This window comes from Melitaea cinxia, chromosome 28 (genome assembly GCF_905220565.1).
Source record: "Melitaea cinxia chromosome 28, ilMelCinx1.1, whole genome shotgun sequence".
In the NCBI taxonomy this organism is placed as follows: Eukaryota; Metazoa; Arthropoda; class Insecta; order Lepidoptera; family Nymphalidae; genus Melitaea; species Melitaea cinxia.
Window position 1 is genome coordinate 2,511,618 of NC_059421.1, and position 26,747 is coordinate 2,538,364.

General features: G+C 31.4%; 4 protein-coding genes and 1 long non-coding RNA gene across 5 annotated transcripts in view; 2 read left to right on the forward strand and 3 right to left on the reverse strand.

The window, feature by feature from the left end:
* The first annotated feature begins 552 nt into the window (after positions 1-552).
* On the forward strand, positions 553-5,793 carry LOC123667645 (m7GpppX diphosphatase). Its single transcript, XM_045601504.1, has 4 exons — positions 553-895; positions 3,540-3,685; positions 4,467-4,691; positions 5,488-5,793. The coding sequence occupies exons 1-4, from the start codon at positions 553-555 to the stop codon at positions 5,791-5,793; spliced, it is 1,020 nt and encodes a 339-aa protein (XP_045457460.1).
* A 7-nt stretch (positions 5,794-5,800) lies between these two features.
* LOC123667644 lies at positions 5,801-7,143 on the forward strand. The gene has a single exon (XM_045601503.1). It carries the CDS (start codon positions 5,846-5,848, stop codon positions 7,115-7,117), a length of 1,272 nt encoding a protein of 423 aa, XP_045457459.1. The 5' UTR covers positions 5,801-5,845; the 3' UTR covers positions 7,118-7,143.
* A 2,736-nt stretch (positions 7,144-9,879) lies between these two features.
* LOC123667511 (serine palmitoyltransferase small subunit A) lies at positions 9,880-14,397 on the reverse strand. The gene is made up of 2 exons (XM_045601400.1): positions 14,105-14,397; positions 9,880-10,056 (listed from the first exon to the last, which is right to left on the reverse strand). The coding sequence occupies exons 1-2, from the start codon at positions 14,208-14,210 to the stop codon at positions 9,941-9,943; spliced, it is 222 nt and encodes a 73-aa protein (XP_045457356.1). The 5' UTR covers positions 14,211-14,397; the 3' UTR covers positions 9,880-9,940.
* Positions 14,398-15,810: 1,413 nt separating this feature from the next.
* The window catches only part of LOC123667532, a 139,486-nt gene continuing 128,549 nt past the window's right edge, over positions 15,811-26,747 (reverse strand). The window contains exons 15-19 of the mRNA XM_045601417.1: positions 22,655-22,757; positions 22,138-22,260; positions 21,599-21,698; positions 20,778-20,865; positions 15,811-17,516 (exon numbers count right to left, since the gene is read on the reverse strand). Of these exons, the coding sequence (XP_045457373.1) occupies positions 17,334-17,516; positions 20,778-20,865; positions 21,599-21,698; positions 22,138-22,260; positions 22,655-22,757 (597 nt within the window). The 3' untranslated portion in view covers positions 15,811-17,333. The remainder of the gene's footprint in view (positions 17,517-20,777; positions 20,866-21,598; positions 21,699-22,137; positions 22,261-22,654; positions 22,758-26,747) is intronic.
* Positions 18,609-19,630, reverse strand: LOC123667534. Its single transcript, XR_006745440.1, has 2 exons — positions 19,569-19,630; positions 18,609-19,304 (listed from the first exon to the last, which is right to left on the reverse strand). It is a non-coding gene; the product is annotated as an uncharacterized LOC123667534 (long non-coding RNA).

Sequence of the window (26,747 nt, forward strand, 5' to 3'; positions counted from 1 at the left end):
CAATAACTCTAACGAGTGTAATTCTTTCCAAAGAATGAATATTAGTTTAAATTAACACGCTCCTATCATGATTTGAATCGTATTAAATAATAAAAGTCCGCTCATTGTGAATGACCAAGTCCGAGGTTCAAGGCATTTCTCAATTTATCTTTCAAATGACAGACTGTATTGAATTGTCGGTGCATTAGAGTGAACCATTCATATCTTAGAATAGCATAATGATGTCCAATTTAAACCAACGAGATCTATTTAAAATTTGTTTTATAATGTTTAAAATTTATATTTTAAAAAAAACTATTGTTGTGTTTTTGAAAAATCCGTACATACGTTTATTATTTATTTATTTTTTTACGTACGTTTGCTTTTTTACAATATTGTATCTTTAAATATATTTCAGTTACTTAAGTTCACAAATTTATTGTAATTTTAGGCAAAACGTTTAAAAGGTACTGTAAATTTTTAATAAAAATAAACGAATGGAATATTTTGCAATGGCAAAAGATTTCTTTATAGAAGTTATGAGATTAAAAGAAATGGCAGCACCGTTACAAAATGTCCGACGGCAATTGCCAAAGCGACGTTCTTGAACCGCCTTGCTCAAAGAAAATCAAAAAAGACGATCAAAATGAAAACGGTGTAGCTGAATCGGTGTTAGAATTAAAAGACTTTGTACCATGCAAAATATTGAATAACAATACGAATAGGAAAACTGTTTGTATTCAAGGTAATTTCAAAGACAAGAGTGGGGTTGCATTGGTGATTTTGGAGAAAAATGCTTTTAAAGAAGACGAATTAGACAGTAAGGGCTATTTTTCCAACGAAAGCGGATTGAAAACGTATTTCCAGAACGATATTTACGGAAATTTCGAGTGTTATCCGAATCCTAGTATCAACGGTAAGAGAAATTTTGCATAAAGTATTTTCCCGCTGAGTAGGAAACTTTCGATTTTCAAGGTTTTATAATGGTTTCCGTCGAGTCAGCGGTCCCTTTGAGTTATTTTCGTCTTTGAATTCGTCAGTAAAGTTTTCATTTAAATGAAACGCATTTTATATATCATTTCATTAGCACTTTATCGGTAAGTCACGCTCGATTTTGCTAACCCAAGTTCATAAATAAGTTTGTAGATAACAATATGTTTAAATTAAAAGATAATTCCATAATTAAAGATGAAATAATCGTAATAAAACTAGAAATTTTCCTTAAAGTCATTAATACGATAATTCTTTGTTATTCACACAGCATATTGCGTGTCGACTTTCTAATGAATATATTAATATCACGAAAACCTTTTTAAATGTTTCTTTAAACTATTAACATACATTTTTTTTATTAATTATACATTAGTAAAATCATTAATTTCATCATTGTCTAGCAAACAGTGTTAATCTAAAAAAAAAATCTTTGTCTACCATATGTTACTAAGTAACACATGTAAGAATTAGTTTGAATGCGTCTTTCTTTTTGTTTTCGTGTTTTATTAAGTACATAATATAGTACTCTTCATGTAATTTCATTATTTTTTTATTACCCACATTATAGTCTTGGAAATATTGTATCCAATTTTTTACCATATACTACATTTTACATATATATTTTAGCTATACTTATATATTATTTTGGGAATCCATTCTTTGATAAAAATGTTGATGAAATCTTATCTAAATCATTTATTTAAATTCCGATTCCTTAATGACTTAGGTATTGTAATTTTGCATTGTCTTTGTTTCAATTTGAAGTACTGCATATTAAAAAAACATTTATTATATACATTAAAGCCATCACAAAATAAGAGGTTCGTTTGGACATTTGACAAATACCCTAGAATGTAATTTTGTATGAATCTGTAAGAAACAATAAAAAAATTATTAATAATAATAGTGTTTTTAATAATAGTGTTTTTAAAACATAATAATAATAATACACATTATTGTACATCAAAAACAGAAATTATACATAGCAAAAAAAGAAAAATATTAACAATATATTCATTAGGTACAAAGGGCGGCCTTATCTCTAAAAAGTGATCTCTTCCAGGCAACCTTAGGGCAAAGGAAATGGTCTAGCTTCAGCATAGGTGTACAAGTTATAACAAATTTATTATAAATATTCAAATAATTAAACACAAACATATGTACATTTTTGGCACATTAAATAATATGATAGAATGTATTGGGAGTATTCTTTTCGTGCTTACTTTATATGTAAGATGCAATGTCTAATTATTACAAAACGTCTCAAAAAAATGTTACATTCTGTCTTTTTTTTTAAACACTAGTGTTGTAACTAATTAATTACTGAATTTTACCAGCTTCATTCGATTTTAATCGTAATCGAATATTATATAGTCCTCTTAACTAAAAAAAGAGCTTGGCACTCACAGTCGTAAATAAAATTTACATTTGGCTTGTAAACTGCGATAAAATCCGAAAAAAATGTTTAATTATAATAATTAAAATTTGTGTAAGCAGTAGAAAACAATATAAAAATATAAAATAAAGACAAATTAACCTAAAAATAAATTTTGTTCCATTCTATTATTTGAAATTACCCACAATATTAAAGTTTAAGTTAAATTTCTGATCAAAATTTTAATCAAATGCACTTTACCGATTATCGATTTATCGTGAGTATCGAATACTGAGTCATATGGTTACTTCGCTATTTACGTCCCGATGACATATGTCCAAATATGCCTATTATTTTGTGATGACTATGGTAAAATAATTAAAATTAAATTATCCATATATTTGTTTGTATTTAAGCATGTAAGAAGTATCAGTTTAATCACAAGAAAAGCTCCTTAAAAGGATAAGTGAATATAAAAAAAGAGGTATTAAATTAGACCGCATACCATTCTAAGCTATATACATAACATTGGTCAAATTTAATCAATAGATTAACTTCAGTTGTATCCCTTGTGGCTAAACTATTACTTTTATTCAAACGACTAGCTGTGCCCACGAATTCGTCTGCATGGAATACTTACTTTGGACATTATTTTCTAGATATATCTTTTGGTTTGATATAATATATTTTGGATTATAAACACCGTCATTTGGCTATTTACATGTTCAATGTGATTCTTTAATTTGCTTGTTATTTTTTTGTGTAATACCCACACATGATTCTTTAAATTGGCATAACTTTTTTATTTATAAACCGATTGACATGAAACAAAAACTAAATGTTAAATGAAGCTTACCACAATATATTAGTGAAAACCACATCTAAAAAAAATAAGCCGTTTCTGAGATTCGCATGCACAAACATATTATATTTATACTTTTATTATATGTATTGATTTTTGTATGGCATATGTTGCGAAATCTGTGAGCTAAAGTGACAATGGGTAGGTCATATTGTTAGAAGAGAACCAACAACTGATGGGGAAGAAAAGTTCTCGAATGGCGACCACATCTGATGGATGGATATGTGGCTTAATTTAATCTCACGCTTGTACACAAGGGTGTAATATATTTTATTAATAAAATGTTAAAGTTAATTATATGTAATTTAATGTTGAATCATTTTTTTATAGGTGTAAAAACAACAATCATCTACCCAGCCACAGAGAAACACATTGCCAAGTTCAGTCAACAAGAAGTACATATAATACAGGAAACTCCAGAGTGTTATGAGAAATTAACGTTACCTCATTTGGAGAAGGAACAATTTAACTTACAGGTAAATATAACTAGCTAACGTGACAGATGTTATAAAAATAAATATCTTTAATATGGTAGTAATTACACGGCCCTTTCTTCCCAAGGTAAACAACTTAATGCCTTGTGTGTTCAGTAATGGTCTAATATTCTGGACCGCCCGAGACCTTTCTTATTTTCTGACAGACATTTGGATGGATATTTATAACTTTGATGCTTCTACATAGTTGTCTTTTTACAAAAGAATCCAATCTCAGTATAAGTTTTAGACTGAGTAAATACTGTTTATAACATTAAAAATATCATCACTCATCGTCACTTCAGCCTATCGTAGTCCAATGCAAACATATGCCTCCACAAGTTCGTGCCAAAAATGGCATGAACTCATGTGTTTTGCCCATAGTCACCACGCTGGGCAGGTGGATTGGTGACTGCAGGACTGGCTTTGTCCCACCGAATACGCTGCTGCCCATCTTCGGCCTGTGTATTTCTAAGTCAGCAGTTGGATGATTATCACGACATCGGTTGGCTTTTTAAGTTCCAAGGTGGTAGTGGAACTGTGTTATCCCTTAGTTATCTCTTACGACACCCGCAGGAAGAGAGAGGGTAGCTATATTCTTTACTGCCACATAAAACTGGCATATAAAAATATAGCTTTGAAATATATGTTGAGTTGTTTTTTCCCAAAAAAAAAATTAAGGAATTAAACCCCACAACCCCTAGAGTAGAAGGCAAGGTCACTACAGGGCTAATTTAAATATATACAATAGTAAATAGAATAAAAATACATTATTTTTTTTCAGTGGGTATACAACATTCTAGAGGGTAAAAGTGAACAAGATAGAATAGTTCACAACAACAAGTGTGATAAAGAAGGTTTTGTGTTAGTTCCCGATCTCAAGTGGGATGGATTAACAAAAGAAACACTTTATTTGTTGGCTATTGTCAGGCAAAGGGGTATTAAGTCACTGAGAGACTTGGATGCGACTCATTTGTCTTTGTTAAAGAGGATTCGGGACGAAGGGAAGGTAATTATCTATTTTATTTCATGAGAATTTGATTGATTTACCCTGTAACATCTCACTGCTAATTGGCCCTCTATCTCCATATAGGGAATGGTCGGAACCTAATCCAACACGCTGTTCCACTGTTTGTTGGCAGATATATTCCCTTTTATGCGTATCAGGTGTATATGATAATAATTGGAACTAACAACCTGACATACTTTTGACTAGCCCGTTGGCGCAGTTTGTAGTGGCCCTGCTTTCTGCACCGCGGGTTGCGAGTTCGATTGCCGCCTAAGTCTGGGTGTAATATTTGTATTTATATGTATATTTATATATGTATTATTTCTATGTATACATCAAACAAAAAAGTTACAAAAGTCGACTGTTACCTGTAACACAAGAATTAAGTTGATTACCATTGGAACAGACGACCGTGTGTGTCTGTTATAAGATATTATATATATTTATATAATGTACTTGTATACTTTCCGAGATATGGTGTGGTCACCCACAAAAACAGACACTCAACAACCCCACGACAGAAATTTTATGTGTTATATGAATGTATAAAATTAATTTGAATAAAGTCATACAAATGACAACATATTGTGTGTATTATGTAAGGCAAAAATAATACTCTTATATACTCTAATCCTGAGTTTACGTAACTTGGAAATGTTATACAGGTCTTAAATTAAACCACAATATAGTATAGTATATGTCATTTAATTTAATGCTTAGTCATTGGATGTACTTTATAAAATAATATAAGAATTTTTAATATAAAATTTTATAAACATATTTTTTGTCATTACAGAAAGCAATCTTCGACAAGTACAAAGTAAGAGGCAGTCAGTTACGGATTTACTTTCACTACCAACCGTCATTTTATCATCTACATATACATTTTACATATCTAAGGCACGAAGCTCCCGGTATTTATGCAGAGAAATCACATTTACTGGATACTGTTATTAATAATATTGAAATGATGAGCGATTATTACAAAAAAGCTACCTTACCGTTTACCATTCGTGAAATGGACACCTTATTCAATGTGTATGAAACAAATGGATATGTACAAAAGATTAAATCAGATGATATTGAATTAATCGACAAATAAATCTAGTTGAAATTTTGATATCTCGGTCCGTGCTATATTTTTCGGATCAAAAATGTTGGTGAAGAACATTTTTATGGAACTACGTTCCCGTTTACGGAGTTGCAATGTTTATATTACGACCAATGTGGATTTTAAAAAGGAGTGTAATTTGAAAATAAGTATACAATCGAATTGCATAGTACTAAATTATTATGATAGTCCCCATTATCATAATAATTTAGTTACAATGAAAAGGAGGGATAGTTTGTCGTCCATTGAAAGTCTTTCTGACTTTTCCGAAGAGGAATCAGATATCACATGTATAATTCCCATACAGGAATTCTGTTTTATAATACCTAATTCGATGTCCTGCCTCAAAATTGAAAAGAATACAATATCGTTTAGAATTTTAACAGAACCAAAAAATGGTGGAAATTTTTACGCTGAATACATTTCAATTGAAGAACATAAAGAAATTAAAGTTGAGAAAATGAATGTTAATTTGAAAACAGAGAGTGAAGTGAAGTTTCTCTGTGCAAACTGTTCTAATGTTATTTCGGATAATTTTGTTAAATTTGATAGAATTTTAGAATTGCCATCTACTAATATGGATATGTCAGAATGGTTTTGTCATGGTCACGGCCACGGTCATGATCCTGGCCATGGCCATCCATCGCAGGATATGTTAAAACCTAAAAAGTTAGATTTTCTACACCGACTTACATTTTTTGTTGTCAACAATAATATTCTATCGGAAAAAGTTAATAAATTTAATTCTAAAAGAACTGTCTACCATTGCAACAGATGTCTAGCGTGGTTGGGTCTTAAGAGTAAGGATACGGTGAAATTGTACAATGATGATATTAAAATCCATGACAATAACACAGACAAACATGTGTTTAGCCATAAAAATTCTATCAATAACATAAGCACAGATGATTTTATATATACAATAGAATGTATGACTCGAGAATTCAATCTCGGCTTGCAATACACGATGATGTGCAAAATAGTTCTAGAATGTACAATGTCAGCAACAACAAAACAATATTTATTGATATGGGTTATGGATAGAGAGTTACAAGTCTTAAGAAATGTTGAAAATGAGAATCAAAATGATAAAGTAACATTACAATCTAGTTTTTTAACAAAAATTTTGTATAAAATTGAAACTGAAATGACTGATGAGGTTGAATCCTGGCTCTCCGACCCCACTGTTGTTTCAACTGATATATCTAAAAGTATGTTCTGTCAGGGAATAAGTCATTTGGAGCTCATGTCTTTGAAGATACCGGAATCTTTCCGTTACACAAATGGTTATTGCATCAGTTATTTAAAAGCTTGAAAACCAAATAAAGAAATTTAATTACATGGATGTGTTTTATTTCTCATATCAGCATACCTAAGATTATAAAGATACTTATAATAAGTACAGTAAATTGGGGTAACTTTGACTGATCATTACTATATATTTTTAGCTAACTTTGACAATATTAAATATGAGACACAAGAGTTGATTTAATATGTGCTCTTAGGTTGGTGTTATTAAACGTCTATAAAAATCATAATATTTATCAAAAACTGGCAATTTTGTTGTGTCAAAGTTAAAACCCCTTTTTATGGGTAACTTTGATACAGATGAGATTTTAAGATAGACATATTAAAGGTTCTTCTTCTTCTTCTTTAGGGTTAATGGCTTTCAATAGTGCCAAATGAGTACAGATGATTTCGCCAATGTCACGTAGAGAATATTAAAGGATGTATTATGTTTTTACATATCTTGATTAGTAGCAAAATTTTCGAGTTATCTAAAAAGTTTACCACTGGAAAAAATACAAAAATTGCGCGCGGAACTTTTAGCAAAGTTTTTGACATTAACTTCGTTTGAAAACTTTTTTTTTCCAGAGAATAGAGAGTTGATTGACGAAGTTTGTTAAGTAAACAAATTTTATAAATTTAATTGTACGCACACTGCGGACCACGTAAAAAATAAAAAAACAATTTTGTGATTTAACTGTCAAAGTTACCTTGTCAATCAAAGTTACCCCGAGTGACCGCGCAAAATCTATTCTCATTTTTAAGATATGTAGAATACAAATGTAATATTAGTGATTAGTTCTCTAATAAAAAATAAAAAAAAAACTTCAATTTATATCGACAAGTAGGATTTTTAGTGAGAACTTCAAAACTATTAGTACCAACTTGAACAAATAACTAATTGAGGGCCCTTCCTTTTTTTGATGTCGGTTACTAAGAGTGCTAAATATAAGACAATGGCAATCTATACATATAATAAAATGGTAGGAAAGTCAAAACAGTACATTGAATTTTTTAAAGACTTGGGGTGTAATCTACAATCGATACCGAAGCCAGAAATATGGTTTTTACAATTTTTGTCTATTGTCTGTATGTCCGGGATAAACTTAAAAAGTACTGCATGGATTTACTTCAAATTTGGCACGAATATTATTAAGAAGTCGGGTCAACATATAGGCTACATATTATCACGCTATCACCTACGGGGAACGAGCAGTGAACCTTTATTTCTTCAACGCATTCCGTAACAACGCGTAATCTAACGACGCATATTTGAATGTTGTTGTTATTATGTTAATGATAACCATGCTATAAGCTAGCTTCACACTATAAATATCACGCAATATAAGTAACTAAGCCGATAAACATAATTAAATGAATGTAAGTAGACAAGACAATTTTAAAGCAGCGCCATCTATGAGATTTTTTGTAGATATGAAATGTAAAGAAACGGGTAAATGAATGTTATTTTAAAAGGTATAATCGTAGGTATTTTTGGTGCTGTTTAGCGTTCACACAGACGACGTCGCGGGCAGCAGCTAGTTATATAATACCTATTGGTCGTTGTAGGCATGGTCATTAGCCCTGATAGAATCTGATTGCTTCTTTAAATTTCATATGAGGATATGTTTCGTCTTAAAGTTATAAATATACCTTTAAATTTACGCAAACATAATTTTATTAATATTTTTTTGTTGTTTATTACTTGTCTTCTATGATAGTTGAGGTTTTTAAATTTTCCTTCCTTGTAATAATGTTAAATAACTACGTACACAAACCAGCGTTTGAAAGAATTATGCAAAATCTATACCTATGTATAAAAATTAATGTTTGTCTGTATGTCCTTTATAGAATCGTAAACTATGCATTTGATCATGACATGATCTTCAGCAGTGTCGTGCATGAGCCCACAAAGGTTTCTGAGTTAATACGACCAAAAAAAAAATTAAAAAAAAATCGTAGCAACGCCCGCAGGGTACAGCTAGTATTAAATATTATAGAAAATAAACGGGGCTCAATGTGACTAAGCTTCGGCTTGTAATATGTATAACAACCGGGACCGACGGCTCAACGTGTTCTGAGGCACGGTGGGGAGACCCAGAAGGAGTGCACAAACACAACGGCAAACATCTGTATGGCCAATACAAATGTTTGTCATGTACGGGGATCGAACCCGCAACAAACAAAATAAGTACTGTGACCGTTGCTCCAATTGACTATTGTATGTAAGTTACATTTCATGAAAATTGTAAGTATTTAAAGGTACATAATAAATATATCTAATTTTATGAATAATATGAAATTTAAATGTGACCCACATGATAAACACCGACTTTCGATTAAATTAAAAATTATCAAAATCGGTACACCCAGTAAAAAGTTATGCGGATTTTCGAGTTACCCTCGATTTCTCTGGGATCCCATCATAACATCCTGGTTTCTTTATCCTGGTACCACACCAGGGATATCCCCTTTCTAACAAAAAAAGAATTATCAAAATCGGTTCATAAACGACGAAGTTATAAAATAATATATACCTATATATATACATACGGTCGAATTGGGTAACCTCCTCCTTTTTTGAAGTCGGTTAAAAATCTACATGCATTACACTTACTAATTAAATGCCTATTGCTATTCAATTTTTTTATATCAATGTGCTATCTATCGTGCCATATATATTTTATGACTTGAAAAATGTTTAACTATTCCAACAGCCTGAAAAGAGGATTTGAACAAAAAAAAAATGAAATAAAATTACTAAATTTATTTAATTAATAACAATCAATATTTAATTTAACAATATTGTATTATTGACATATTAACAATAATAAATATATTATATTATTATTTAATTCGAAGTAAATCCTAAATCTTCGACAGGAGCCCGCAGCTTTGAAATTCCGTTCACGATGATTGTGTAGTTGAAGTACCAAAACAGCACGAAGAATATTGTTAGGAGAACATCTGTATTTAATTTGTTAAGGATTTTGTTATAAGCAAAGATTAAAATATAATTATTATTTTTGTCTAATAATTTATTCTGCTTTTTTGGGATGAATTTTCCAAATACTTATAATTTAAACTTATTTAGTAGTTATGAAATTATTTTGTTCTGGTTTTTTATCGGCATCATTAGAATATATACTATATTTTTTTAAATATAATATATGTAGGAGACACATAATATTTAACAGTAACACAATACTTTGATTTTTTAGCACAGCCGCTTCAGCCTGTAATATCCCACTACTGGGCATAGGCCTCTTTCCCCATGTAGGAGAAGGATCAGAGCTTAATCCACCACGCTGCTCCAATGCGGGTTGGCAAATATTCCTTACTATGAGTAACGATCGCTATCAGGTGTTCATGATAACAACCGGGACCGACGGCTTAACGTGCTCTCCGAGGCACGGTGGGGAGACCCACAAGGACTGCACAAACACCCAGACGACGGCAAACACCTGTATCGCCAATACAAATGTTTGTTACGTGCGGGGATCGAACATGCCACCGCCATTTTAACAATTTCTAAACTTGTACTAAACTTCCATTAAGAAATTATGATACCACAATCATCTGTATTTCATAATGGTTATAAAATAATAACCGTAACAAAATAAATAAAAACTTCGAACCTAAACAAACTGACAAATTTGTCAAGTAGGAAATCAAAAAATTTTTAACTGATAAGACGATCAAATTCTCAATAATATGAGTAATAGGGTTATAAGTGAATGAATAAGTAAATTACAGATTGTAATTGATTAATCATTTGTCATAAATGTTATAAAACAAGAACAAACATATTCAAAACATGGACTTAAAAAAAACTTTTTTAGTTTGATATTCGGTCGACCAATGGTATTATCTATATTTAACTACATATAGTAGTAGGTTTCTGCTCTATCTGAATTATGAGTTACAGTCTGTTGTTTTATAGGCTATAATCCTCAATAAACAAATATTGAAACAATGATTGATATGGGATTGAATTTTATATATTTAAATTTATATTTGTTCGGGTGCTTACCACGTTTACTGTTTATGATCACGGGGAGATCAATCTTTGACATTGTTTCAATCATGGCGATTGAAACATTGTCGAAATAGAGATCTCAAAAAAAAAAAACTATAAATGTGGTAAACACCCGAACATTTATTTATAAATATAAATATGAAAAGTGATCACGTCATCGTTAGCTTAAAAGAATATATTAATTTTATATTCCTATTCCTGTACAAATATGTTACTTTGTTAGCCTATATGTCTGTTATAATTGGCTTTAAATATTATATAGTAAAATCTACTTAATTAACATCCGACTTAAAAATAAAATTCATTGCTTATCATGTGTACTGCAAGTCTGCAACTGAATATCAGAGGTAAATCCAAGTAAAAACTTCAAGAATAATTTTCTATAGTATAAACAGGAAAGTATGACTTGGAAATTCACACATCTGGCTGGCAACTGAATCACTACTTATCATCATTAAGGAAAATGTTACAATAGGACCTACAAGCTGTTATTACAGACCTATTATATCAATTATTACGACCTCTGTCCTTCCATGTTTTTTTACATAAGTAATCACTAACATAGGTATCATAGTTATACTAAAACCTTCTTCGAAACACGCTGCATCTTATGGTGTATTATGACATAGGCAAACAAGCGTACGGCTCACCTGATGGTAAGCGATTACCGTAGCTTATAGCAACACCATAAGCATCGCAAGCGCGTTGCTGACCCAATCCCCAATCCCCCCAGGAGCTCTGGTCACCTTACTCACCAACAGGAACACAATACTGTTGAAAACAGTATTATTTTGCTGTGATCTTCTGTAAGGTCGAGGTACTACCCCAGTCGGGCTGCTCCATATTTTGAGCAGGAAATTCCTGCTGTGCCCTACCTCAGTTAGAGCGAGCTATTCCGAGCGGTTCAGTAGTTCTCGCAGTATAACCGAACAAAAAAAACCGGCTATCCATTTATTAGTATAGATCGATACCCATTTTAAATATTTAAAAGTTAAATTCCATGATTTGTATTTTATTTATTGTATTTTATGAAATACAGAAATATATACAACTAGCTATGCCAACGACTTTGACTGCGTTTTGGGTATTTACGTGTTCAACATAATTCTTTAAATTGGCACAACCTTTTTTTATTTATGAACCGATTGACATAAAACAAACACTAAACGTTAAGTCACCATATATTACTGAAAACCACATCTAAATTGGATTATCCGTTTCTGAGATTAGTGTGCACAAACGCACATATAAACAGTCAAAAATTCTTACAATCATTGTTTTGGGTGCTACTTGCATTGATAAAGGGCTCAATAATATTCTTTCTTGTATATCTTCCATGTACAGATAGCGATCCTTTACATTTTTAGTATATGGATTGATAATATTTCATAGTCAATGATAGTCAATAAGATAAATGATAAATAAAGTAAATTAGTTAATTACTCTGATGGTGATTTCACTAATTTAGTACACAAAGAAGCAATTATTGTTATTTTTTCACTAGAAGCTCATATTATGCGTCTATATATTTGTGATAAATTGAATTGCCATGGTATTCCTTGCAAGATTTTTAATCCTAATTAATATAAATGAAATACTTGCAAAAAGTAATAAATACATCATTCCTATATTAGCATATATAAAAAATTACAATAAATAAGTAATTTAACAATTGGTGAGAACAAGCAGTCAAGGAAATAAAACAAGGTCATTTAAAAAAAAACAACAGTTAGTACAGTCAAGCATGCAATGTTTTAAAATCACAGGTTTAATGTATATTCGGTTCAATCACCTATTCTTTGTAAAAACATTGTCCCTACACTTAATCTTAATATATATAAATCTCGTGTCACAATGTTTGTCCTCAATGGACTCCTAAACCACTTAACCGATTATAATAAAATTCGCACACCATGTGCAGTTCGATCCAACTTAAAAGATAGGCTATATTTTATTTTGATATATTATGTTATTATTATATTTCAGGAAAAAATAAGGTGACACGAAGTTCGCCAGGTCAGCTAGTATACCTATATGTATGACTCACAAAACTAATCATTTACCAAATTTCATGTCTTAAACAGTTTATTAGAATACACAGCATTGATATAAGGCGGCATTGCATTATCATGATTCAATTTTTTAAATTATTTTAACGGTAACTTAGTTGACAAGATCTTGTTCCCATACAAATAATTGCTGTCCTCATGACTAGTTCAGTTATTCATTGACACATTAAAAATATTGTATGAAAACACACTAATTTCCATTTTTATCATAATCTTTAATACTTTCCAAACCCATTTACACATTTTCCAGTTTTTTTAAGTTTAATTTTACTATTTAAAAAGAAATAACAAACTGTTTCCCTAAATTGTTTTCAAAACTTCTGTCCACTAAGTTACGGCCTTTGAAAGTTCTAAAATAAAAACAAAGATGGACATAGTAATCCTCAGCATATCAATGAACATCAGAAGATGGTTGTTAAATATTCTAATAGTGGAAAAAAAGGAAAAAATTGCCTTGTTTTTTACTTACTGTTTTTTAAAATGTACAAACATGTACAAACAAAATGTACAAACAAAATGTACAAAGAATAATAATTGATCGACCCATTTACTGCTTTGAGAGTAAGGATTTACTTTTAAAAACCTTAGATTTATTTCAAAATACGTTTTGCCGAGAAATTATTTATTTTAATCTAGTAATTACTATTAAGGTAGGTGTACAAAATGTTTTCAAGAATTATCTTCAGCTATTTCGTAATTGAAAAACCGTATAACTTTAAGATTTTTCTAAACTATTTTATGTAAAAACTATAAATAATACTTAACTAGATAAGCTTCTTAATCTACAACTTCGGTGCAAATAAACTTTGAAAGCACGAAAATTTTTACTACTTAATTTAATAATATTAATTCATATTTATGAATATAATTAAAACTATAAGCATAGGTAAAATTGTAAAAAGGATACGAATCACCACTCTTTCCCAAGGTTCAACCATGTAAAGTTCTGTAGATACCAAGTACCTCTTATACCAGTGGCTTACAAATTTGCGTACTCTGTTTATTAAATCCATGGTAAAATTATAGCTTTTTTCACTAAGGCTAGAAGTTGGAATGGAATGTGTTGGATTTGGTCCGAGGTTGATGTTGTAATGATTTACCTCCTTTAGTATTCTGGTGTAAATTAATTCCTCAAGTTTGTATCACCCACAACTCTGTACCCACAACACCCAAAACTAGTTTTGACTTTTGAGCAAAGGTTTTGAGTGGCAAACTGACAAATGACAATGTTGTGTCTGTCTGCAATTGACATTGACATGAGCACAGATGGATGAAGAGTGGTGAAATAAATTGTATCAAATCGGTTGAGGCTACACGCTACACAACAATACAATAACAATATATATACTTTAATAAACAAAAATGAAGTCTGCGGAAAATTTGATTGAACAGCAAGGACTTCGTAGATTAAATTTTATGTATGAATATAATACATAAGTAATATATTTTAGTTAATAAGTATTATTGCTGTATCCTTCTAAATCTATCTTGACGACGCATTGTCGCAAAAATCACAGAACTAGCCAATTTGGAAAAGCGCCAGTTCAATCCCTGGTCATCGTAAACTTTGGGATAATACAAGAATTTTTTGTGTTTTTTGTGGCCTGAGCATTTGTGTGTTCATGTTTCGTGTGTTACTGGACCCCCGATACAGAAGTCTTAGTGTTAGTGTATGTATCTATTAAAGAGGAATAACTTCACTGCACGTTGTTTGCAATATCTCAAAAATAATTAGACAGTATTTTCAATTTAAGGCCCCAGGTGAATTTATTATTTTATTTGGAACTTTTCAATCGATTTGAACAAAAGTTTAACATATTATCTCGTCAATCGCTGCCTGTTGGTGAATACAGCATTAAAATTTACGGAGTTACTTTTAGAGCTTATCGCGAACAAACAGACAAACACGTTGAGAGATTTATCTTTTTTTAGTAAATGTTTTTTATTACGATCGTGGTAAACTCTGAACTTAACTATAAGTTCCAGTATGTACGACTTATCCATAAGTACCGCCTGCAATACCAGAAGCGTTGCAAGCGCGCTGCCAACCCTCCCCTAATCCTCCTTGAGCTCTGGCCACCTTACTCACTACGGAACACACTTCAGCCTATCGTAGTCCACTGCAGGACATAGGCCTCCACAAGTTCGCGCCAAAAATGGCGTGAACTCGTATGTTTTGTTTATGGCTGGCTTTGTCGCACCGAATACGCTGCCGCCCGTCTTCGGCCGGTGTATTTCAAAGCCAGCTGTTGGATGATTAACCCGCCATCAGTTGGCCTTTTAAGCTCCAAGGTGGTAGTGGAACTGTATGTGTAAATTGATAGTATAGTATTATTTATCAATGCAATTACCCTTTTACTTCCGTTTGAATTTAATAAAGACATTTTTGAAATATACTATAAAAAAATTTACGTAGTAATACAAGTAGGTATGGTCATTGGCCAGTATACTCGAATGACTCATTTCAATTTGTCATTATAAGTCTTGGAAGACAATATTTTTACATAGCACTATAGGAAAACATTATGGGCATGAAATAAATTGTTACAATATTTTTATAGTTTTTCTTGTTAAAATTGTATCAAATACACATTAAATAAAACAAAGAAATACATTATTAATATTTTATTAAAGTATTTATTAATTTTGTTAAGATAATGTGACCTTAAACTTAAATATTGGTATCAGCCGTTACTTACAAATACCGCTAAAATAATGTTGAAAGCCTTAAAAATATATTTTTTACACTGGTATTAGATTCGTAATGAAAATGACATTTTGTACTTATGTTACAATTAACACAATAGTTAAATGCATAATAATATGATTAAAAAAAGACAAGTAAATATGAGGGCACAGTCACGAAACAATATTGCTAATGAGATGTTTTCTAACTTATAAGATTTTTTTAACAATTAGCTATAGAAACTTTTTTGTGGACGTATTTACAGAGTTTTAAGTAACTGTGCCTTTTATAAAAAATAACATTCATAATCAGTTTACATTCTTGTACCTATTTTATATATTTTATTGTATTCGATTTCCAAAGGCAATGTAAAGTTGCCAGTACGATTTCATATGGTAACATTAATATATATCTAAGTAATAAGCGTGCATGAAGGATTTAATGCGATCTTTAATTCTAAATACATTTTTTATGAAAAAAAAAAATTAAAATTTTAATCACACAATTTTTAATATACATACATTTATATATATAAAAAATGGTAATTTGACTTCAGTCTTCCACAAGGCACCGATATTTACCAATAATTGTATAAAAATAGCTGCCATTTCATTTCATTATTTCGACAAATTGGCACAATTTATTGTCTACATAATTCAATTCCATTATAAATACTGTTCGTACAGAGTATAAAGCGTCGTTTTTAATTAAAATCGATTATAATTTAATCTATTAAATTTTAACGATTAATTGTAATATAAAAATTAATCGATTTTTACATATCATACCATAATAAGTAATGCGGATGTACTTTAAGAAATTGTATATTTATGACACTATCAAAGTTCGAAGATAATATATATTTTTATAAATATAGATACCATAGAGTACACAAAACTATAAATAGAACTGTAAATTTAATGTTGCTACAGTTAAAAATTGACTTCAAATATTACATTACAATAAAAATACTCAATCGAGTTTGATTTATATATCCAATAGAAATCGGTATACGACTTGTAGCCAGACTGGCAATGATTGTAGCCATAAATTAAAAAGAAAATCGAAACATTAGTTTCTGAGATTACATAGGGCTCAATCTTCCTAAAATGCCATATACGCCATTATCAATATGGCGAAATGCAATGCCACATTTCTACACCACTGCCTAGGTAAATAATAACGCATTTTTAATCTGTAGCTTTATAAAGTATTGCCATATTCAAAAAAATATTTGCAAGCGCTTTAAATCGCTATAACCAATAAAACAAGGCAAGTATATTTATGCCTCTCACTCAAAAAAAAATCCATAAAGTTACTTGGAATTTCCCAACGGAAATTCCCATTACTTACCAAAAGAAACGACTTAAAAAAAATATGTTTTGAAAAACAGTTTTCAAATTTTATGGCGAAATTTTGCATTACAACTTTTTCAATTTTTTTTCGTGTTTTATTCCAAATATTCAGTGTAACCTTGAGCGCCAGTAAATATAACGTCTATCCATACCCTGGCCGCTTCTCCTGAAGGTGCCATTAAATAATACCGTCTTTGCCTCGTTTTTACAATGAATGTTGTCTGTGGATTCGGTGATTTGGATGTGTTGCCGTGATCTAGATAAACTTCTTCTATGACCTGGAAAAAAATGATTTATTTATAATCTTTATTTTTTTAAAGTCGTTTTTGTAAATATATAGTTTTATTTGTCTATAGTTGAGAAGGCACTTTAAACGTTTTTTTTAATTATTATTTTTTATAAAAGTCTAGTGTACTTTCCATTGGTGTTTCAAAAAAAAAAAAAAAAAAAAACTAAATATTAACATATTTTTTTGTTACAATATCCATGGGCTCTTAGTTATTCAGTTCCCTTTTCATACAAAATGAAATTTTTGCTTATTGCGTATGTGCGTTTTATAAAATATACTTTAGACCACAAACGATTTATTTATTCATCATTAAAACAAGTACAGAGAGGTTTAGTTAAAACTACTTAGGAGTACCTCGTGGTATTATTATTATGTTTTGTTTTATAGCTTATCTATACTAATATTATAAAGAGGTAAAGTTTATAACTTTGTTTGTATGTAGGGGGTAATCTTCGCAAATACTGATCCGATCATGAAAATTCTTTTACTAACAGAAAACTACACTATTCAGGAGTGACGTAGGCTATATTTTATTGTTATTGAACAAAAAAATCAGTAAATAAGAAAAAGATTAAATTATAATATCAAAATGGTAAATAAACTAGCGCCATCCATCGCTATCAGAAAACAATTTATTAGTCTTTCGACGTTATTAATTTAGCCTTATTTTAGTCTATCGACGACGTTTTCTCGATTTTTGATAGATGGCGTTGGAGCAACATATTATTTATTTAAGTGTTATAAAATTTGTTCTTTAAAGTGTGTTATTTGGTTCTGTAATTTAAAATAATAAATACACGGGAGCAACATATTATTTACTTAACCTCGTAAGTCCTGTGTTTTATTAACACTAGTAGTCATATCTGCCGGCTGTACTATACCAAGTACAAACTAAGAATAATGCTTCAGACCGAGACAAAATTATGTCGATTTTAGGCAATTTTTGAAGTGAGGGTTCGTTGTGTGTATTTTTTACGGCACGTTTGTGATGTATAGCACCTTCTTCAAAACGAAATAAATAAAAATATTTTGTACTTGTGGGAGTACATTAGGTTTAAACACAGTATAATAAAATAATATAAAAAAGTTAAAAGGTTTTATTTCGTATCACATAAACGATATTTTTCTTCTAGAAACATTTATAAAATACTCCCTCAAAGACAATATTAGCATAATTTACTTTTATAAACCAGATATAACAGTATCACTGTTCTTAATTATCGAAATAGGATAGAGGACATAACAATCTTCCTTACGTGCTAGTTTAATTGACATTTTATTTCAAAATCACAGTCAAGTATACGAGATCAATATTTTTATAAACTAAAGTCGACAAGATATGGTTTTTATTGCGTATTATTAATTATCTTGTCGATGAAAGGCCCTGCAATAATTTCTTGTTGAGTTCAGGCAAATAGCTACATTACAGTCAGAGCATTTAAATAAACTCCTTTTGTCACACCCAGAGAGATAGCCTCGTTGTTATTTGTCTAGATGTTCCGGTAAGTGGATATTGCCATATAATCGTCGCATTTTTGATGGTACAGGCACTATACCCGGTATGTCATGCCCTTGTACTTGTACTTCTGCCACGGCCACGTCCAACTCGTTGGTCACGAGCACTTTGAGTACGACGAGTAGATCCACTTCCACTTACAGCGATTTATTTTTCTCCACCTTCAGATTCCGAGGACAGGTTTAGGTTAGGTCAGGGAGGTCAGGTCAGGCACATCTTCATCATCCGAGTCTTCGAACTCCGAATTATTAAGAAGTTCTGCTACAAATACGAAAAAAAAAAACAGTCGTTATATAGACCGAATGTACCACCTCAAGTACAAATTATAAACAGTTATTTATGTAACAAACGCCTAACGTACCATGTCAAGTACAAATTATTTTGACTGATCAGGAACCACTCTAAATATATAGTTTTCTTACAAATATTGCTTGTTTTACAATATTCATAATTTAAAAGCACTATTTCATTTCGAAAATAATAGAAAAAACAAATAATTTAATTGATATAAACAGATAATCTTACCTCGTGTTAGCCGACGAGCCGACCGCGTGGTCATCTTGCTAAAAAGTGACACTAACACTGATAGTTGACGTAACCTGTCTAACATGACGGAATTGACTACAGAGTAAAGAATTATAATAACAGTAGCAGTGTTGGCGATGTAAAAAAACTACCCGGTAAATGAGCAATCCCTCATTTGTACTTGGGTAAGTACATTAGGCAGTTACTCCATCTATGTAGTACAAATCTCAGGTCTGAACTGTTATCGTTAATTTGTACTTGTACAAGTACGTGGGGACTTACGAGGTTAAGGGGCTACACTACCTCAGCTCGAATTCAAATTTCACCCGTACTAAAAACACATGAGAATTGAGAGCGCTTGGTTGTTTATCGCGCGAATTATATGTATTTTCGCCCCACAAACATTACCAATAGTTATTTTTAAAAAATGCAACATATAAAATGTTCTTCATACTTATTTCAGTTACCATGCTTAATCTCAAGTCCATAACTTCTATATTTACTGAGATATTAAGGTTTTAATACAAAAATAGAGGTAACTGCGATTTTTTTGTATCGAGAAAATTTTATGGAATCGTGTTTTCGAAACATATGAAAGATAGTTTATGTCCTGAACTTTACCATACATAAATTTCAAACTTAAATATTCAGTAGTTTGGAAGATATCGATATCCTGCCGAGTGGAAAATAAGCAAATTGAGGTAGCATACACTCTTAAGTGCTATAAAATTTGTTCTCTAAAGTATGTTATTTGGTTAATATAATAATAATTAACGCCCAACGAAGTGGGCACGGGTCGGCTAGTGCCCTATACGAACATTGAAATAGGTAGTTCGAGAACAGTCAGCATTTTACTGAAGTAAATCTTTACGCACGCTTGACTTGGGGAGTAAGCTGGTGAATGCGTGACAAAAATCGTTATGAAGAGTGTGATCGGGCGAGACGAACGGAACAAGAGAGAGAGAGGACAGTTCTTGTATGAATGTTCAATCGCTCGGATAATTTTAATATCTCTATGTAGAATACGTCAGTTTTTAGTCCGTATGTGGTGAGATAGATGTCGCTACAACATTTTCATTCTCTTTTTCTCTCATAGCCAGTTACATTTCGTATATCTAAGACACAGTGCAGGCCTAACGTGCAGAAGTTTTACTTCAGTCGTGTGGTCTAAAGCACACTCGTTTTATGAACATAAGTCTTTCTTAATACCTGGAAGTAAGCGCCGCCGCGCGGTTTCTTCTCGCTCTTGTCCCAGTAGTAAACGAACGTTTTCGTTTCTCTGTCGAAAACGAACCACCTGAAAAACAGATTATAAAAATTATAAAATACATAAATCATTTATTGCTACAAACATATATATATATATACGTAAGAAATGTTAGTATTTCTGAAATAAAATAAAACAAATTACTTTCATCCTTGAAACTTAAAAACTTCCCTAATAGGCCGGAATAATAAATAAATTTAGACCGGAGAAAAAGTCTTAGAACCTTTTTTTATCTGAAATTTTAAGCTCTTCAAATTTTATTTTGAACTTTTTTGTCTAACTTTCCCCGTTTTCGAGTAATTGTAAAAAAACACTTTTTAATTTTTTTTTAACCTTTGCCGAGGGTTGCAAACACGAAAATCTTTAAACATTGTTTTTTGTTATTAAAACTACATTATATCAACGAAAAGTATTCTCGTGTACTGTGCGTGACTACGTGGCATGTGTACGCGTGTGGGTTGTGGTTTTTGTGTAGGTGTGTGTGTGTGTGTGTGTTTATTTTCTGGTTATTTGTGTGTATGTGGGTTGCGTGTGTGTGCGTTAGCGTGCGTGGGTGCGTGCGTGCGTGTGTGTGAGTGTTTGTACGTGACATTTTCTAATGCCCGGGTACTTTATGAAGAAAAAGGCTCGTTTCGCTATCTTAGATTGAACCTATCTAGATTGAACCGCCTCAAAAGCAAAACGCTCAATTTTAAATATATGAACCGGGCCTAGAATGCATTAACAAACTTTATTCAGCCACATTCAGTCAATTAGTACGTACCTTTTGGACCAGGTGTGGAACTTAGCGCCCAGTTTGTGCAAGTATCCTCGACATGATGTGGAGCTAACCGTCACGTAGGGGCACAACTCGATTTGATGGCCTGATATAAAATTATATTATGTACAACAAAAGATAGTTTCTTATTTTAGACATTATTTATATTATTACTAGCGGCCCGGCAGACGTTGTGCTGTCCAGAATAGCAGCAACCAAATTTAATTACTGACACCGATAGCAGCGATATCATCATAACCAGAAGGGTTTCCATATTTGAAGCGCTACAATGAGTATGTCTTAAAAATATTTTTAGCGTCTATTAGTAATCAAGTATGAAGAAGAAACACCTTTGCTAAATCTTTTTACAATTATAGGGTCCCATGTGGTATAATTCCAATTCAAGCAGACATTAGGATTATTTAGCTGTAATCTTTTGCGAGGGCTTCCCCAGACGGTTTGTTTGCACACGACTCTGTGTGTAGCATTCAAATTCAACTGGGGCTGTTAAGTTTTTCATATTATGTTATGAATGTCATATCTACCCGCGGACTCCACGTGTCGTCGTAGATCGAAGTCGTCTCTGTCGACGGGCAGGTACCTCGTGAGCGGTCGCTGCCACTCGTTCGCGATACGTCGACTGCGACGCGGCGCGCTACCGACCGGTACTGGGATAAGAGTAACATTATTTAAAATTAATTTTAAATATTTATTTCTAATGTTTATGCGAATTTCAACAAATTTTTCGGTTTATAGTATTCCAAACATCGGGCGTCTAAAAAACCTAATAAGCCGCGATAAAATCCGAAAAAGTCATTTCATTATAATTAATTTTAGAATCTTTATACAGACTGATCGATTATAATTGATTCCGGAGACCTTATACATCAAGATACGTGTGAAATTTTTTTTAAATCATTTTTTAAATTTGATTTTGTCTTGTCGTGATTGTGTTTGGATGTTTCAGAATGAATCATTTGTCAAAACATTTTTCTTAATTCCTTAGTCGTAATAGTGTTGAAATAAATATTTTTTTAAGTTACAGTATAGAGACAAGCTCACATATGTGATCTCTGCTGAAGTCGGACGCGTGGCTGAGTGGTCGGCTGTCATCGCTTCGCTTGTCGTCTTCGGTGGACTCGGTGCGGGAGTTGCGCACTTGAAGCTGTGGACAAATGAGATGAAATCTTAAGTTTCATACTTTACTAGTAGCTTGAGGTTGAGACAAGTTATCTGTCTGCAAAGATACGGTGTAAACGAATCAGAACAAGTATGGTTTTTGTTTACACAACTATGATAAGCATAATTGTAGGTACGGTCCTTTTGATGGTAAGCGATTACCGTAGCCTATGAACGCCAGCAGCATTAGAATTATCGCAAGCGCTTTTATAACCCTACCCCCAACCTCCTCAAAAGTTCTAGATACTTCACTCACCACAGGAACTCAACACAACTTGAGACCTGTATTTTTTAACTGTGATCTTCTGTAAGGTCGAGGTATTTCCCCAGTCGGAATGTTTCAGATTTTACGCAGGATATTTCTTACTTTCCTTACGAATCGATTTTCAAATAAGGCTCCCGGTATAAAAAAATATGAGGATTAAAATCTATTGAAAGAATGACCTCGTTACGTTTTTGTTAACGCCGTCTATCGGAACTCAATAGGGTTACTATAGATGGCGTTATTTGATTCGTTTACCATTTGATATATTATTCATCTTTTTCTTAGACTAGTAAGCGTTTTTGTACCTATTTAGACAGTCGATCTGAAGGAGTAAACTCCAGTCGTACGTTGGAGCTGACACACACCCTTTTTTTATAATACTTACGTATAAAGTTTTAGCTTTACAGTTGTTGAGACCCCAACGCGAACTCTTTATCAGTGTTAGCCACACAGACATAATGTTGCACTCATTTATGTTTATATCTTTAGTTTTTTTTAGCCTTTACTAGGTTAATGAGAAATATGAGATTTTTAAATACTGAATTTATTTTTTAGATTAGAATATTTTAGGATCAGTAATATAGAGAAATAATTTAAATAGCTTTTTTTCTTTACAGATTTCAATTAATTCTTTGTATATTTTCTGTATTATTTTATAATTAATTAAATAATTGAAAACATTTATTTTACTATCGAGAGCGATTATATCACGTAATTATAATATTTTAATTTATAGTAATGAAATAGAAATAAAAAAACATACTAATATACTAATTTAATCTAAATTGTATCAACTTTAATTTATTCCAAAAATATTTTTAATATAACGGCTTTTTTTTAATAAAACAATTAATTTAAAAATATACGCTTTACGTACAATTCTCCGTAAAATACTAACAAATTGTAATGAAATTGGACCCTAAATAACATGAAACTAAAAGAGGCAAATGCACAAACAAATAAACAGCATTCTTTCACCGACACATGGCGAGTATTTTATAAATGTACATATTTTATGCCGGTAAATAATATTTTAAGACAATTTATTACAAACACTTCGGCCGATGTTCTGTAAAAATGTATTTTCGTGAGTTTAACGAAACAGAGTTAGGTAGAGGATATACGAATGAAATTAGATGAAAAATTACGATAATTTTTCATTTTCACCCGCAGATTCCAGTTCATCTATCATAATTATAATTACATTCATAAACAATAAACCTAAAAGAAGTAATTTATCACATCATCATGACATATTATTTATATAATAAGACGTGAAGCAAAAACTTTGTACCTCTTTTTATAAAAAATGCGCGGATGTAAGATTATGAAATTTTATACAGAGAAGGAGTGCAGAATACTATTTTTTTTAAATATGCATGAAAATACATTAAATAAAAAAAAAAAAAAAACATTACACACACTACCATGTATTTGACACACACACACACACGCATATATTCTCTTTTGTTTATTATTATAGAAATACAGTATTTGACAACAGAACCTTAATAATGTTCAAACTTATAATTTAATTATGGTCGCATATGACCATTAGTGAAATTAAATAGGCCTTCAAGGCTTGTTTTACCTCCTGTTAGTAACACCTATCAGTAACTTATATTGGATACAAACTGTATCAGTAACCAGCGAAACGGTTCCATAACGTGTAGTTCTAACCTTTAGGTAAACGTGATTTAATTTTTTAAGCGTTTTATAATTTTAGAAGACAGTGGTAATATATTTAAGATTTAACACATGCTAAATCTTATGTAACGATCTCTTTTAGATATTACATACAATTGACTCATACAAATACTTATGTCTACTACTAAGATAAATGTGACAGTTGGTATGTATGTTTGTTGATCTCCTAGAGTGAGTCACTGGGACTCAAACTGGGCGAGCTGTAATATTCTCTGTGGTTCTTTACTCCGTATAACACAAGCATTAAGTTGCTTACAGTAGGAACAGGCGACCGTGTGTATGTTATGAGATATTTATTTATTTTAATGTTAACCTTCTTTGTAGTTCTGTATTCCTAGTACAAAATTTGCTAATGCTAGGTACTACTACCCATTCTCGTATAAAATTAATTAAGATTTTCTAATGAAGAAAATCTTACTAATAAAAAATATATAAATGTTATGTTTGTTACTTAATCGCGATAGAACCACTGATCGAATCTGGATGAAATTTGGCACTGAGATAGATTACTCTCTGGAATAGTACAAAGCTACTTATTATCACGTAAATATTCGAGATTTTTATGGGTTAGACTTGTTTTTGTTTTTCATAAACATAAAAAAATTGAACAGGTCGTAAGCAAAACTTATCCTTTTTTTTCCTTTAATATAGAAATCCGACTTTAATCAATTATTTAAATATAATACATTATTTTACATTTTGTGCGAATACGCCCGCGTAATGACTAAATATTATACACAGGAAGCGCTCGTTGAAGCGTGTAGCGATGTCGTTCCAACATTAGTTTATCGTTTACAGTAATATCGTAAGCTATTTGTGTTGTCAGCTCTTCATTAATTATATTTATTCTGAATAATATTTGTTTTAATAGTTTAAGCGCATATTGACGAATAAACGGCACAATCACGTGCAACAAGATTTTGTTACCTGCTCAGGAGAAGAGTTAGTTAACGCAATAAATTTAGAGAAACATTTTTAATATTTAAAAAACCATAAGAAGCAGGAGCTGATAAGAATTAGAAGAGTGACACATATACCTCGATTTGTCGTCACGACACGCCGACACGACATTATTACAAATTAATTATTCCCTAATCTACGGTTACTATTATGTGAAAATCTTTAAATATATAATAAATACGTCGTTTACTCCTACGCGTGATAAATATATATCAGCAGTTGAGCGCTGCGGTAAATAATAATTGTTATTACGAGCTCACGAGTTTTATTACATTTTGATTTGATTATATTACTAAAGTGTTCGTTTTATAGTTTTTACAAGTTACGAGTAATTTAATATTTTTATGTTTCTCTGAGTTTCATATCATTAAATAATTTAAAAATATAAATAAATTGGATAGGTCGTCGTTGATATTTAAGTTTTAAATTCGAATTATATATTCTTCCAATTGAAGATAATTTCTTTCATTTTATTCTCCTTTAGTTCTACTTTGACTGTTCCGTTATCTTCCGCTAGAATATAGCCTATGTCACTCAGTGATAACGTATCACTTTACAGGTGAAAGAATTTTTAAAGTCAATCCAATAATTTTTGAGTTTAACCATCACAAATAATTAAAAAATAAAATTTGTCTCTTTAAAATAATAAAAATTTATAATATTAGTAAAGATTATGTAATATAAATAATGAGGACTTTAATTGACGATATGTTGGCACTGTGATCGCGATAACTAACTGATGCACTAGCGTAGCTGTCACAGTTTTGATTCCCGCACATTAAAATTTTTCGCACAGGCTCTGCAGATACTGCTGGATAGATTGCTGAGGCATACTCTTCAGCTGATGTTTATCGTGATCCTGGACGTATGTGTTTAGTTTGTGTGTGTCTAGAACCCTTGATATAATACTTTTTTTTATGTAACTAGGTCGGCAAACAAGCGTACGGTTCACCTGGTGGTAAGCGATTACCGTAGCTTATAAAAGCCTGCAACAAGTGAAGCATCGCAAACACGTGGCCGACCCTATCCACAATCCCCCCAGGA